This window comes from Gymnogyps californianus, chromosome 11, assembly GCF_018139145.2.
Source record: "Gymnogyps californianus isolate 813 chromosome 11, ASM1813914v2, whole genome shotgun sequence".
Taxonomy (NCBI): domain Eukaryota; kingdom Metazoa; phylum Chordata; class Aves; order Accipitriformes; family Cathartidae; genus Gymnogyps; species Gymnogyps californianus.
Window position 1 is genome coordinate 10,521,092 of NC_059481.1, and position 16,029 is coordinate 10,537,120.

At 39.6% G+C, this 16,029-nt stretch overlaps 1 protein-coding gene across 1 annotated transcript in view; it reads left to right on the plus strand.

Annotated features, from left to right (window-relative positions):
- Positions 1-16,029, plus strand: part of MYO5A (myosin VA) — a 105,257-nt gene that overhangs the window by 5,075 nt on the left and 84,153 nt on the right. Inside the window, exon 2 of the mRNA XM_050903006.1 lies at positions 14,899-15,009. Coding sequence (XP_050758963.1) covers positions 14,899-15,009 — 111 coding nt within the window. The remainder of the gene's footprint in view (positions 1-14,898; positions 15,010-16,029) is intronic.

The following is a 16,029-nucleotide window of genomic DNA, read 5'->3' on the forward strand; positions in this document are numbered from 1 at the left end:
TTGTAAAAAAAATGTTTCCTGTAGTCGAATGCCAACCACAGCAGCCTAAGAAACTGAAAAAACTCTTAGCTTTCTAATGGCAATTTTGCGACATGTCAGCAATCCATCATTCTTGTTAAAAGAAACTGTGAGCCTTGGGAAGCAAGGTGAGTGATGGTTTGAGTTGGACCCAGTTTGTGCCAGAGCTGCTCCCCTGGGCACCGAGTGTGTCCGGGGGAGGAAATGATACCACCCTGGGCAGGGCGGTGGGGCCCGAGAGATAGCAAGCTCTTTGTGAAAGCTTCTAGCAGCCTACAAATAGTTCTTGGGGGGGCGTATCCTGTAGGGCTAATGAAGCACTGAAAGTGTAGCATCATTGGGAGCTACTTTTGGTGGAGAGGAGATCGTAGCTTTATATTAAAAAAAATTTTTGGGTTTTTTTTTTCCCTGTAGACCTACTCTTGAAAGTTGTGTGAATTCTTTGTTACATGTAAAGAATAATTGTGAAGGTCCCATTTATAATAATTGGTCTTATTTGTTTAATTCTTTGAGTATCATGTTAAAACATTTACCTAATAATATTAGTGGATTATGTGGGATCCCCCACAAACTGTCATCAGCAATCCTTGCAGAATAATAATGTCTGTACATCGAGCTGCCACTGCTTATTTGCAGTCTGCTTCTACTGCAGTGATTTTATAGCATGTGCCAGATGGCTTAGGTAATGGATTGTTATTATTTTTTAGATAAATAAATGGTCAGAGAAAGTGCTGTCAAGCTCCTGCTATGTCAGGAAATGTGTGCAATGACCACCGTTACCTTTTGGTGAGCCACAAAGCTCCAGGTTGAGTTGGAAGGGATAGGCGGCCAGTCAGGCAGATGTACCTGGCTCTTAGGGTCTCCTCGTGGGGCTTTTGGGAGTTTAATCCTCTCCATGTGTTCTAATAACAAAGTAATTTGTCTCTCTCATTAAAGAGACTCATTGTTTAATCTCTGTAGGACTAAAGAAAGCATTTTTGTTATTGAAATTTGCTCATTGAACCAGTTGAATTGGAGGAAGTCACAGAAACGTCTCGTATCACAAGGTTTCACTGTTTCTGGATGATCTATTTTTAATAGGACTTTAAAAAAGCAAGAAGTGATCGTAAAGTTAATCGTAGATGGTATTTCTGCTGTGAGGGAAAAGCAGTGTGCAGCTGGCAAGTCTACTGTCCGGTGGGTACCAGTGGGATGGTGCCTAGATTTCTGGCAAGTCAGAACAGCCTCTGCAGCAGACCTCGGAGGAGCCAGCCACTGGAGGTGTCCTACAGGGACATTCATTGAATTCAGATTTCATTACTTGAAAACACAAAGCATATACAAAACAAATATTTAACTATTTGAAGTCTTGCTTATATTACTGGAGTCTTTGACACCTGCATGTACACATGAGCATACGTACAGACATTGCTGGTTTGAAAGGCATCTTGGCTAGGGGGAAGATGATGGACCCAGTTTCACTTTGTGCTGTCAAGCAGCAAGAGCTCCTCTGATAAGAGCCAGTGGTTTGTTTTATACCTCTTGATTAAAGTCAGCTTAGCTTGGTTTGCATGTGTGTGGTGGTTTAACCCCAGCCAGCAACTAAGCACCACACAGCCGCTCGCCGCTCCCCCCTCCCAGTGGGATGGGGGGGAGGATCAGGAAAAAAACCTAAAACTTGTGGGTTGAGATAAGAGCTGTTTAATAACTAAAGTAAAATAAAATATAATACTAACTAGTAATAATAAATATATAATAATAATAATTGTAATGAAAAAGAATATAACAAAAAAAAAGAGAGAAATAAAACCCAAGAAAAGACAAGTGATGCACAATGCAATTGCTCACCACCCACTGACTGATGCCTGAGCAGCGATCCACCCCCCCGGCCAACTCCCCCCAGTTTATATACTGGGCATGATGTTCCATGGTATGGAATATCCCTTTGGCTAGTTCAGGTCAGCTGCCCTGGCTGTGCTCCCTCCCAGCTCCTTGCACACCTGCTTGCTGGCAGAGCATGGGAAGCTGAAAAGTCCTTAATTTAGGATAAGCGCTACTTAGCAACAACTAAAACATCAGCTTGTTATCAGCATCATTCTCACACCAAATCCAAAACACAGCACTGTACCAGCTACTAAGATGAAAATTAACTCTGTCCCAGCCGAAACCAGGACAATGTATGAAGTTAGGGACGAGCAGAGTCTGAACTCCTTTACTTGGTTGGGTTTTCTTTTGTATGCTTGAAGGTGCAGAGGTTCTCTCTGATCTAATTTTGTGCTCGCTGTGGTGGAGCAGTGTTCACTACTGCATGTATCGTGCTTGACTCTGATAGTGAGTATTGGTACAGTTGTGCCCAGGGCCAAGAAATGGTATTTGGGCAAGTCTATTGTTCCTGCTGCTTCATTAGCAAACTACTTGAATGAGTTGAAGCAGCAGTGTGCACCTGCTTGTCTTCTCTGCTGCTGAAATAGCAAGGAAGAGTTTCCTATTTTTCCTTAATAATAGGTGGTTCTTGTTGCAGAAAATATGGTGTTAGGGTCAGAATAAACCCATGGTTCTTGGAAATTTTCATCGTGTCTGTGACTTTGACTTTTTCCTCAAACTATATCTTTCTGCTTAAGTTATATTCATAGACCATAACCCCACTCATGATACACCACAACATAAGTAAGTAGGAATACATTAGGCACAAAACTAAACCTGTTAGCTAAAGGTTATGGGAGATGAAAACAGAGAAAATTCAAACCGTGTTGAATTCAAAGGCTCTTTGTCCAGTAACTTTTTCCTTTTGTTGGCTTTACTTTTGAGCTGCATCCAGGATGGAGAGTTGTATGACTGGGTTGCTAAGGCCTCGTTTACCAATGCTAATAGCAAGGCTTTTAGTGACTTTCCTGGCAGAGAACAGCACTTTCATGCCCGTGCCAGTGCCAAGCTCTGTGCCGCCCTTTGCTTAGGACTGCATCATTTCCTTCTCGTTCTCAATGTTGCTTGGCTTTGCTTAACCCTGGGTTTGCTTAAGCCTGATGCTGCAAAGATTTATCTTTATTCCGTGTGAGTAATCACATTGCTTAATTTTATGCTTTGAAATCAAGCATGTAAATCTGAAAGATTGGGCATTTTATTTTCTCTTTCCTCTTATTGCAGGGAAATAACTTTGCTGTCGTATACCTGCTCAGAATAATTTGTGCAGGAAAACAAATTAAAACATATCCTAGGGATGCTGTCTTGTCAAGTTCTTTGCGTTAAGCTCTGTGTGTGCAGTGTTGCAGTAAATTAGGACCTGTCTACTTAAAACCCAATTTTAATATTTAATAGCAAGAGTATATTTTCAGGGGTAGCATCCGCTTTCAGGACACCCACCATCTCAGGGAGATAATGGTTCCACTCATCGTCTTTTAGCATAGCCCACTTTCTCAGTTTGCTACAGGCAGCAGCCTAACGTGAAATACTGTGTGAGGTGGATAACTTGAACTGCCCAGCACTGCGCAAATGTGAAAAGCACCAGAGTTATTGAGCTGATGATCGTGATGATTTGGAGGTCTTTCTGTTCCTGGCCATCCGGGTCATAACTTGCGCCTTTTCTGTCACAATATAGCTGCTTTGCTGCCTGTTCTCAGTTAGTCACAGTGTTTAGTATTTTTATTTCTATATATCAGTCTATATACAAATAAAATGTAAAGAAGAGATCAGTGCTGGCTAAAAGGTTTGTGGTTTTGTTTTCTTTTGGTTTTTTTGTTTGTTTTTAAAAAGAGGATAACTATTTGGTGCGATTACATTAGAGGAGTGCCCTTCTTGCTGAATTCTGGGCATTGAGCAGTTGGAAGGTGAGCACAGGAAACATTAGGCACTACTAATAAAGTTTAAAGACTTCAGTCCTACTGAATGTCTGTGGATTGCAGATATTGACCCAACTTTTAATGTGAGTGTCTGCGAATTTTAATGCAAATTCTGAAGAAGGTGAAAATGGATTACTTACAGAAGCAGAGATCTTGTGTCTTTACACCATCTGTTCTCCTTGGCGGCATGGATTTAATGTCTTTGGCCTGTTAATCGGGGACAATAGCAAGAATTGTCACAGATCTTTCCCTGAATAATAATGGCATGGAGGTACTCAAGGCTGGGGTAAAGCTTCTTAAAATGTTAAGGGAGAAGAAGGTACAAACCTAACATCAGATAAGCAAGTATGAACGAGAAATCACCATGCTGATGAACGGTCTGAGGGAGCAGTATGAAGATTAAACTGGAGGAGAAGCAGTCAGGAATGCAGAAGGCAGCTGTGCCTGCAGGGTCATCTTTGAGTCTGTTACCTCCATGCTGTTTGGTGAAAGTTGTGGTTATTTTCTGAACATCTTGAAAGCTGTTGCATTTCCCTCGTTGCTCATCAAGGCTTCATTTTTGCCTTTTAACCCCGCTTCAGGTGTGGCTGTAGGTAAGTCTGTCAGGGTAATTCACATAGAATAAAAGCTGCCCCTGGTAATTAGCAGAAGTGGCTTGTTGAATTTATTTAGCTCTTAGGAGACAGTGGGGATGGTTGAGAGCAGACTCTTCCAGGCTACTTACTTACACTGTGGTCTGATGAGAGCCCGTGCTTTAAAATTAAATGTAAGGGCTAAAGCAGCGTTGCTTTGAAGAGCTCTCATTCTGTCTTTATAGTGGTTAACACAGGGGGGAAATACGATATGTGACTTGTCATGTCAAGTTTCTTAAGGTTGCTGTGTGGTTAGGTGTAAACTGCACGTTTCTAGCTTGACAGTCCTAAATGTAGAAGAACAGAGACTTCTCATCTGAGTGACTTTCATACCCATATGGACTCTTTTTTGTAAATGGATATGAAAAACCATGAAGTCTTGCTGCAGTTACTGACGGTGTCTTTGAGTTCTTCCATTTGATTATCACAAGACAAGAGAATTTTGCAATTCCTTTGTGATTTACAGGAGTACACTCTTGCTCTTTGTAGAGCCAGAGAAATAAACTAAAAATACTATGAGTCGGTCTAACAATGCGCGAATTCATTGCCCCAACATGGCTTGTCACACGTTACTCTCTGCAGACTCCATGGGTTATTCATAAGTATCTTTAAAGCAGATGACCTCAGTTGTTTTGCTGAGGAAACCAGAGAGAGAGAGATTCCCAAGTTGCCTTATGAGTTAGTGTACAACAATACAATAAATATGGAAATATTTTCCATGGAGAGTGTGCCTATTTTGCCTGGAAAGGAAACACCAACTGCCTCTGAAAGTGCTGAAAATCTGTGTTACAAGAGATACAGGATGGAAATAGATGGTTTAGACTATACATACGTTAAAGTAAGTAGAATACATTTGGTTGTTTTCTTGGTTTCAACATAGGTGAAGGCTGTATAGCCAAGCATATAATAGCTTATTAGTATAATAGTTTATTAATAAAGGTTTAAAGTAAGTAGAGTTTTGACTTAGGATCTGGAGATACATACAGAAGACTTTTTCAAACATGCCAGACAATAATTTCATTGTTTAGGACATTGTCTCCCTTAGAAAAATCTTGTATGAGGAGAAGCGTTTGCAGAAGTTGTTAGAATTTGATGTCAGAGTGCGCTTCTTCCTTGTGACAATCTTATGTACTGGAAATACAAAGGCAATATAAACTTTTTGCAAACAATCTAATAAATAACTCTTGTAGAGAAAGGGAGTGGAGTAGTTTCTCTGAGGCTAAATGTGGTATACAATTTCCAACTAGTGTGAAAGGTTTTAATTTCACTCCCCTCTCCAGCACAGAGGTGTCTTCCGTAATTTCTCGTGCTAATCAAGGTTAGAATGGCACTGATGAAATGGGCTGGACCAGGCGGCACTGGGGCCTGGCGGTGCTCGCAGCCAGCGCAGCCCTGCTGCACCCGCGACTCCTGTGCACGCTTTTCACTGGGGGATTTACGAGGGCAGGGCTGAAGATGGCAGGGGAAGAAATGCAGCCGCTCTCGCCAGAGAGTTTCTGAGAGCAACGCTGTGGCCGTTAGCCCTAGTTCTGCTTTCACAGCTTCCCCCGACACTTGTGGAGGCTCTTGGGGAGGTTTAACTCTGCTCGCTGGTTTTAAGTTAGAGCTTGCCAGGTCATTCATACCAGCTCATTCTCGTTTCCTTGCATGAGGACTTACTGTTAATTTCCCATGAAAAAATGGTGGGACTAAATATAGCTTCATTAGATGTGCTTCACTGGTGTCGGGTTGCTGTTATAATATGGCAGAAAGGTGTCTGTGGTGTGGACGTGACCATATTGACAGAGTTATGTTCTGGGTTAGCTGAGTAGAACCAGTTTTCCCTGAATAACTCAAGCTAAGTCAGTAAAAGCTCTGTTTTAATGATGTAACTACATCTCAGCCTGGGGCTTCTGTGTTGTTCTAACGAAAAATAATCAGTTAATTTTGGATTTTTAGAACCTCAAGCAGGTGTTTTACTTTCAATGCGATTTTTTTGGGGGGGCTAGGATTAAGTAAAAACAAAAGCATGCTGTTTGGACTTGAGGTCAACTTTACAGAAAGATACTCAGAAAAGTACAGCCTTATCCACTATCAAAGTTTATGCCAAATATCTTTCCTTTCATTTTTAACTTTTAAATTAAGCTTTCACAGTTAAGTCAGCAATTGCCATACTCCAGATGCTTATAGATAGCAGAAAATTTAGCCTTATTTCACCTCTGTGAGCTAGGTGATCAATTATGGCTCCACTACTTTTTTCTCAGTAACTTTTTGTTTCAAACTCCAGCCCTGTAGCACGGCACGACGCAGTGCATCTGTCTGATCAATACAGCCCTTTATTTTCCCTTCCTGCCTAAGCGAATGCTAGATACACCAGATAATCTCATGGCAGTGATGCAGATGGCTCTGCGCTGAAGCAGAGACACTGAGACAAAAGACAGCGCTTCCTCATTCTGCGTGTATGAACCCAGGATGAACAACCAGCTGCAGCCCGTGCTATGAGCCCCTTCTGTCCTTGAGCAAAACTTGGGCTGCGCTGCGTGTTGCAAGAAACGCTTCAGTTATCCTGCCTCCTATGGGTGAGGTTTCTAGAAACTTTGGGGAAAATAATTATAAAAAGCTTCTGTAAGATCTTAAATCCATTTAAGAACTTGAGAAAATGAAATCAGTGTTTCATTGTGTGACATCAGCGTGTAAAAATATATAAGAAACATGAAGGTCTTGACTGACTTTGTACCAGTGGTCTGGAAATAATACTTATTTCAGTGTTTAGTTAATTATGCTGTGAAGTCTATATTATGACTTGCATCATCTTAGTGTTAAAACAAAATCCTACAACCACTTGTTTCATTTGGCCTCATAGTATTTGTTTTCTTGGATCTTAAATTCAGGCACCCATGAAGTTAATCATGACATGTTGAATGTTTTTTTGTGTATTCCTTAAGTATTGGCTTTATAAAAATTTTTAAATTGGAGTATTTTTGTAATATACCCACAACATTCACTGTAAGCACGCAAACATGAAATTATGCATCCTTTTCCTAATACTCTTTCTTCAGTGCAACATGTCTCATTAGCTTAATATTCAGGGGATAGCTGTAGTTGTTTCATTTGCCCTTAAATTTCTTGTGGCCAGTCTTCTACAACTCTTGTAACATGTTTTTCAGGTTGAATGAATTAGGTGTTTTAAGGCAGACTTATAATTAACTTCTTTTTGAAATCACTAGCATATAATTCAGTGTTGGCCTTTGTTTTGGTGCTATGGATCGAAATGCAATACAGTGTATGCCTCTCTGCATGGGTATGACCCCACATGAAATTTTATATGAGTCAGAATATTTTCCTGGCACTCAGTCCAGGATAGGCGTCACACTTCTGCTCGATGTTTTCGCTGATCTTATTGTGGTTATTCAGCTGTTCTGTGTCTCAAGTAGTGACCAAAACATTGGTGGTTTTGATCTAGCTGTAATTGCCATCTTTTTTGAAGATCTTTCAGAGCTGCATTCATTCCTTTGACAGGTCTAGAAATCAAAACTGTTTCAAACACAAAGTATTCTTAAACATTGATTTTTTCTTTGAACATTTTTTTTTAAGCCTGATTTACTTTAAATGAACATTTCTTGAGAAGTGTGCTGAGTTAAATAAGAATAGCATGCTGCAGCAAGTAAGATAGAAGTACTGCTGTTTCATTGGGTTTTTATTGTGGGTTATTACGCTGTAGGTCTGCTGATGACTGGTGATGGATGAGGAATCCTGGCAGCCAGGGCAGGTGGGGAGCCGCAGGCGCAGCGGTGCAGGGGCATCACTCCTCGTCGTCCTGTGCAGGCTCATGGCAGCGGCGGGGACGTAGGGAAGGATGTAGCTGCACTTCCCTTTTGACAAGCTGGCCAGGCCAGCCTCTGTCCCAGTCTTTGTGTGGCACTTTGTGAAACGTTTTATTTTTCTGTAATTGATCATACAGCCTTAATTAAGCCTTGTCAGAAGCATCATGTGGGCAAATTCATGGTGTACCCAAGCGGTGTTGCATGGGACTTCCCATCGCTGTCCAGTGGTCTTCAGTGGCAGGTGCCACTGGCGTCACAAGCTGAGTAAGTCACAGAGTACAGGATTGTAACCGTGGCTGCTGGCCGAGGATGGCTGCTTGGGGAGGATGGAGAAGAACCTGTGAAAGGGGGTCGGTGAAATACAACAGGAGCATGCAGCATCTCAGGGGGTGAATGGGCAACATTTTGCTGGCTAAAGCGTTGTCTGGGTTAGTAATGACTGAGTATAAACCAGATCTGTCTCCCTCTGTATGACAGTTTGAAGAGAAGGCCAAGTACAATCAACATAAAATGTAGAAAGCTGTGTTTTTAAAGATGAAGAAAATTCACAACTTTTAAACATTTCATGTGTTTTAACTGCTGAAAAATGTTTCTTGTAAAAATCATATCAACTACAACCTGGGAATATAACTGTTCTTTGATATATTTCGTAGCTTAAAGTAAAATACTGAGTTTTCTGGCCTTGATGTCAGGCCCAGTGTGTAGATTTGCAGGGTGGTAATTTTCTCTGAATTTCAGTGGAAAGGTTGCTAATAATTGTAACATTTAAAGAAATAAAAAAATTTACATTTCTGTTTGCTGATCAAATTTGCCTGTAGTAGCATGTATATATATTCTCTGTTTGGGATTTAGCTTTCTTTGCATCACTTTGAAGTAAGGTGAAGTTTCAGGTAAATGTAAGTCAACGGACATTTTTCCAGTGGCTGAAGATGTAAATCTTGCTGCAGTGATTCTTTGTGGGATGCTGATAGTTTTTGATTGTACCTTGTACAATCAAGGCGTGTTTGGCGAACAACGTACAAGTTGGTTTTGTTGTTACAAGTCACTAGGCCCTAAATATAAAGAATGCCTTATAAAAATGCTTAAAAGAAAGAAGGAAAGAAAGAAAGAGGAAGAAAAAAAAGGCTTTTATATCCTTAGGATTCAGATGTAGTGGATATTTATACAGTAGATGAAATACTCCGGTACCACAGATTTTTTTTGTCATTGAGCTGCGATTCAAGTAGTTTCCTTGTACGTGGTGAAGGATATGGTGCCTTACCTGCCTAACCTTGAGTACTGCAGGCACAGTGACCCAAATTTGCAAACCCAATGTCAGTAGTATGCAAGCTTGTAGTGGTGGTGTCTTAAGGTGTCGCTCAGAGCCTGGGTCACCACTGTCCCCCAGCCGCTGTTGGGGAGCTCTGCATGTGGCCGGTCAGGGAATTCCCACCAGTCAGAATAACATGGGGCTTTTGATCTTCCTATTAGGTAAACTAACTGTGTGAGATTATTTTTCAGATAAAACATTAATACAGATTGTCACATATATTTTCCTCACTATATATCATGATATAAATGTCTTTTTAAATTGCTTTCTAAATATCAGGCCTTAAACTATACAAGAGGTATATAAATGACTGTTACTGAGCAACAAGACAGAAAGTATGTTCCATGCCCAAAGAGTGCTACTGCCTTCAAGAAAATCGATAATTTTTGTTTTGATTCTTTTGCAAAGTTAACGATGCCGTTTCCCTCAGGCCGTAAGAAGAATTTAGAGGAGTTGGTCAGAGGTTTTGCAGCAGCCTGCTTGTCATGGAAATGCTCTACTTTCCGATCCTCCCTGGTTACTTGGCATTTTTATGAAAGGAGAGTAAGGTCTTGTCTTTCTTTTCAAACAGCAACCGGCAGCAGCACTTTGTTAATAGAAATGCAGTGCTTCCTTGGATCTGCCTGCATATCGCAGGACAGATGGCAGAAATTTTAGTGGTTTCAGCAGTGGAAGAAACGAGACTTCCTCCCGCCTCGTGTGTGAGTGATGAGGATCCCTTTGTAGGGGATCCACGTTGGTCAAGTTAAGACTTGTGTTCGACCTGTTACTCACCTGGCCATGCATCTGCTTATGTTGTTAATGTAAAAGCTAAACTTTTCTGTTTCAGGTGTTTCTAGGCTCAGTATTATCATCCATGGTGGTGGCACTGTGAACCAAGTATAGAGGAAAATATAAAGCTGGAAGCAAATTATTCTAATAGCATCAGATTATGTTTTCAGAGCAACCCCATCCAAGGAAATCACACAGCTCAGAAATCCTTTTCTAATAAGTTTGCATTTTGCATGGGTAAATTCAACACTTCTGCAGTGTGAACTTTATGACTTTGTGCTCTGTTTTGTTGTTATGCCTTGCTAGCATAGACACTTTTCTTTTTCCAGCCTAATAATGCAGCCTGCTCTCTCCAGGTGGCTGTGTTCAGTTAGCAACAGGTTCACATTGAATGATTTTGGTCAAATTTGGCTTTGACTTTCACCAGCTGTTGCTGTTCCATCAGCTCCTTCAGCTAGTGCTGCCAGAATTGACGGTATCTCTTTGATCCAGACATTAACAAGCTGCTTTATTCCTACCCAAACCCGAGGTCATTCTGGACAAAGAGAGGGCAATGTCTCTTGTAAGTTTTTCATGGTTAACACCTGAAAGACTGGTTTTTTTTGAGGCTGTCTGTAAATCAGTAAAAAGGTGATCTCTGCTGAAGTGAAAATCATACAAGTTCACTTGTATGGGTAGATCTTGCTGAGAAACTAGGGACAGCTTTTTATGAGTTGAAATTTCCTTTTTCTTTTTAGGATGTAGATCATTTCGTGAACTTTTTCAGCTCTTATCAAAAGAGCTGTTAAGCTGGGAAGATAGCTGTATCTCCTTCTCCAGTATTTGTGATTGTGCAATGGAAGTAGAAAACTATTTGACTGCTGAAGCGACTGCTGAGCCGCTTGCATGGCTAATTCCGTTCTGTCAGCAATGTCGATTAGTACTTCAAGAGGTTGATAGCTCAGAAGAGAGGCTTTGTGAGTCATATGGTCTCATTTGATAGATAATTATTATAGTCTGCTGATTTCTTCATGTGATCTAAGATGAAATCATGAGGTACGAGAGAATACTGTAATTTCCTATTATATTTTCTTATTATGTAAAATTGTGGTAATACAGCTAGCTCTCTGACCCACCAGTAAAAAATGAAAACTTCCACACTTCCATGTGATTTTGGAGGTGGTGGGGTTTTTTATGTTAGTCTGCTGAGGCTGGAAGAGAGTCTAGGCGAGAAACAGAGTTTTGAAATAGTCCTGTCAATATGCATTTAATTAATTGTTTTCCTTCTGAATTCAAGGGTATCTCATATGTGTGCCTTATATTTTCATTCTGATTTTTTTTAAACTGGTTTAAAAATGGGATTTGAACATCAACTGATTATATAAAAGAGAGAATGAAAATCTGATTTTGCAAATCATTCTGCTAAATTAGTGAGGTGAGAATGTTGTGAAATGATTCAGTGCTTATAATTAGGAACATCTCTCTCTTTCCTCCCACCTGTTCTTTTTACCAGGTGTTTTGTTTGGCAGGCATTTAAGGCTACGCAGTGATGCTAGAGATGAAAAGCTGCAGCTTAGTGCTCATAGGATGACTTTAATATCTGTAGGGTTATGTCATGCGGAAGGTTCAGCTGTCTGTAGTAACCCGGTTTCTATGGTGATCTGTTTTCTGCTTTCTCTTTCCCTTCTCTAGACAGTAGAAAATGTACAGTTTCAGCTGAATAAATTAAAGGTGCCTATTTCATGCTGGCATAGATCACATAGTTAGAAACTGCTACGCAGCATTTGCTGCCTGAAGTTAACAGTATTTGTGTCTTACAAGGCTGCTGCCTTTTTTACATCATGAAACTTTTCTTTGTGTAGCCTAGAGGAAACCAGCCTGCTAACCTGTTTTGCTAGACAGTATTTAAATGCTTTCCTCTTTCGTATTAAATTTACTTTGCTTTCTGTTAATTCCTGTGATGAGAGGGAAGCAATATCCCATCAGAAATATTGAGGATGGGGAACTGCTGCTATAGCTGGGGGGAGCGGGGTGGAAAAGCCTGGGCAAAGTGTGGTACGCATTTAGTCTTCAGCTATGTCTGGCACTGTAGCATCTTTGTGTTAAACTAAAAAACTTCCCCGCTTTCTGGCAGGGTTTTGATTTTTGGTTTTTTGTTTGTTTTTTTTTTTTTTAAATAAAAGAGAGTTCCGTGAACAGGTACATTGGGGTAAGTTTGGATATATGTGTGTTTATGAAGTTTTACAGGGAATCCTTCATTTAAAAACCAAGCGGAAAGGAAAGAAGACATTGCTCCTGAGTGCACTACTTGACTCTAATACTGCACCTCTATTGTCATGTCCTGGTTAATTATTTTGGAATTATTCTGTAGTTTCTGTAGGTTTGTACTTGCATTGGCACGTACAGTTGTTAGCACACACCTTCATTTTAACTCAAAGGAGGTTTCTTAGCCTGTGAGTTGTGGATACAGCAGGGCTGAAAATAAACAAATAATCCAAGTGCCCAAACCATGGCTTCTGCTGCTAATTTCCCGGCTGCTCCACTACTGGTTTGTTGGCCTCCATTGCTGTTATATACAGTGCTCTGTGAATGGCAAGAGCACATACTGAAGAATTGTTTTGGGGATCTTTAATTTTTTCAAATAATTCATCAATATTCGTATCTTTTGGGGGAGTGAGGAAGAGGGTATGTAAATAATAAAGTGATACTGCACTTTTGTACTGAAAACAATAGCAAATATATATGGAAACTAATAAAACTCAAAGAAAAAAACCAACACAACCACATATTTACAACAAAGAACAAAGTTTCTTGTCTTTGTGTAAAGTAGATTCTTAGGGCTGGCATAAACATTCAGTGAAGATGAAGAAAGACCAGGTGTGGGAGCATAACACACTCTGTAGTGCGAACAATGACAGTGAATTTTTAATTCTTTATTTCATTATTTTTCTCCTTTCACTTTGTAGAGAGAGTTGGTTTACATGTATGGCATAAGCTTTTCAGGAGTTTGAGAGCTTTCTAGATGAAGGCAGAGGCAGGCTTTAAAGGCTGCAATGTGTTAAGGGTAAAAGCCATTGATTTAGGCTGTTGTAAATTACTCATGTACACTGTTCTTGAGAAGCATCCTGGGTTTGGGAAGCAAATTGCTCTGTGAAGTTTGAAATAATTCCAGGCACTGCGCCTCCCTGGCAGCCTCCAGCTAGGCAGGGTGCATATCCCTCTCCTGGGCCAGGGGCTGGGGCTCCTCGGGTCTCGCTCCCCAACCCGCTGCCTTTGCTGAACACATTTTATCATTTTCTGTTGGGCAACAAGAAGGCAATACGAAGTTTGGTCTTTCAAAAAATCCCTAGTAGAAACAAGAAGTTCATCATTTTAAGTAGTGGGAAAACTCGGTTAATAAGGGGGGGGGGGGGGGAAGCTTCAGCATTCTTTGAGGCAGAAGATGCTATACAAAAATAAGTTCTGCAAGATTAGGTGATGAAGCTGTATGACCAAATGCAGTTTTCTCTGCCATCAAATGCCATGCTTTGACAAATACATTAGAGTTATTTTGAAATAATTTAGTGGATTGAGAATGTTTTGCAACATGGCTGCACCTCTAAAGCCAAGAAGCTGCTTTGTTTGCAAAGGTGATGGGTGTGGGATGATCTCAGTGCTCTCTAGGCATTGCAGGAGCATCAGTTCAGAAGCTTTAATATATTAAAAATGTCGTAGCCTTTTCCTTGTGTTACTCAAGAGCTGTTTTCACATGTACATATTTGCATGTACATGCAACTGTATAAGTAACTAGGTGGTTTCTGTACACCTTTAATTGATTCTTGAATATGAGATAACCATTATATCTTCACTCATTTAAAAATATGAATATTCTTTCTGTTTTTGAAAACAAGTCATATGTTTGTTCTGGGTTACTTTTATTCATAAGTTTGGGTGAAAATGGTCATTAACTGGAATGCTGGTTTGTTTTTTTTCCTTGTTATTTGGAGGCCTTTTCAACAAAATCTTTTCAGTTTTTTTCTTTTGGCATTCTGGAGATAATCCATTTTAAACTTGCCCTATTTGCAACTGCAAAGGAAAGAGCTTATAATACTTGAGATGAGGTAGCTTTGCCTGAATTAACACAGATGTGCCAAAGTGTTCTCTTAGGGGAAAAAAAAGAATGCACAAAAAAAGCTATATAATGTTATGCTGCAAATGCATTTAGAACCTACTCAGAAGAGTTACTCCAAGTAATTTTTTTGATTGCCAAGTTTTTGATCTTTCTGAAAATACAGATTTTTTTTCTTTGTAGATTTTCAGCATTGAATGTGTATCTTGGAACATTATTTTGTATGGGAAATGCCTTTTTCTTTCTGTGTAGGCAATAAAATTAAGCTTGTGTAGCCTTTTATCAATAGAACAACTTATTCACCTCAGACATGCTAATTAACTTGTCTCTTGCTTAAGAGTTTGGCTGTTAAACATGTATTTAAAAAAGAAAAAAAAAACAGTTTTGGTGTCATGTATATTGATGATTTAACTGTATTGCAACAAGAAGTCACTGATCATTTGCTGCTATTATTGTATTGCAGTATGCCAGGGTTTGGATCCCTGATCCAGAGGAGGTCTGGAAGTCAGCAGAACTTCTCAAAGATTATAAACCTGGAGATAAAGTCCTCCAGCTTCGACTTGAAGCGGGCAAGGTAGGTCTGCATATTGTTTGTAAGCTGATTGTTCTTGTTCTCGACTGGAGACTGATGTATCTAATGCAGGAAGCTGTACTGTCAAAATATATCAGTATTTATGTATGTGCATTTGTTATTGTCCACTGACTCCCAGTAGTATTTCTTTGGTGTGATAAATTATACTGTTTAGTTACAAAAATCCATTTTGCCTGATTTTTAAAGTAAATAAAAAAATTGGTGCTTTTATCCAACTGCCTATTATGTTCAATTGCATCATCTTTTTCTACTTATGCTGTTAAACCTATAACCCTGGTTTGATATTCCAATGAGAACAGTGTTGCTAGGAGAACAGTGTTGCAGAGAAAGAGCTGTGACTTTTAAGTTGAGCATAACCATCAGAAGATTAATAAAGATAAAAAGGGGCAAGGATTAAGGGCATTACGAAAATGATGCTGTATACAGTGTAGAGAAATTATGACATGTCTACGAAAAGCTCATATCCTTCTAGTAAAGGCCTATTCATTTTTTTTCATGCCATTTAAATGGTTATTTAATTTTAATATATAATGATGGTGATTCCTCAGATCTTTAATGGAAAATAAAGATTTGCTGCAGTTGGTCAAATATTTATTTTTAATTTCTTTTTTTTCTTACCAGTGGGCAGCTTAGATCCTACTTTCATGTAAAGGCCTACGTAGCAATGAAGTAAAAAGAACAGATTATATATATAGAATAGCTTCTAAATGAAATATCTTTCTGGAATGAATTTCAGTCCTTGACTCACTCACATTTCTTATATGGCAAGCTGAATACAACCTTTTTAATCTGACAAGATTAATTTTGCCCCCACATATTCCAGGCTGTGTGGAGATGTTGCACACTTGCACATTGCATGTGGTAGAACGGGGGTGTTTGCCAGTTAAGTCACATTGTGTGGGGACAAGGAAATAGCAGGTAAATAAAGTTACTTTAGATCTAGAGACAGATGTAATTAAAACATCTATATTAGAGATTAATTTATATCTGCAAAAATTGTAA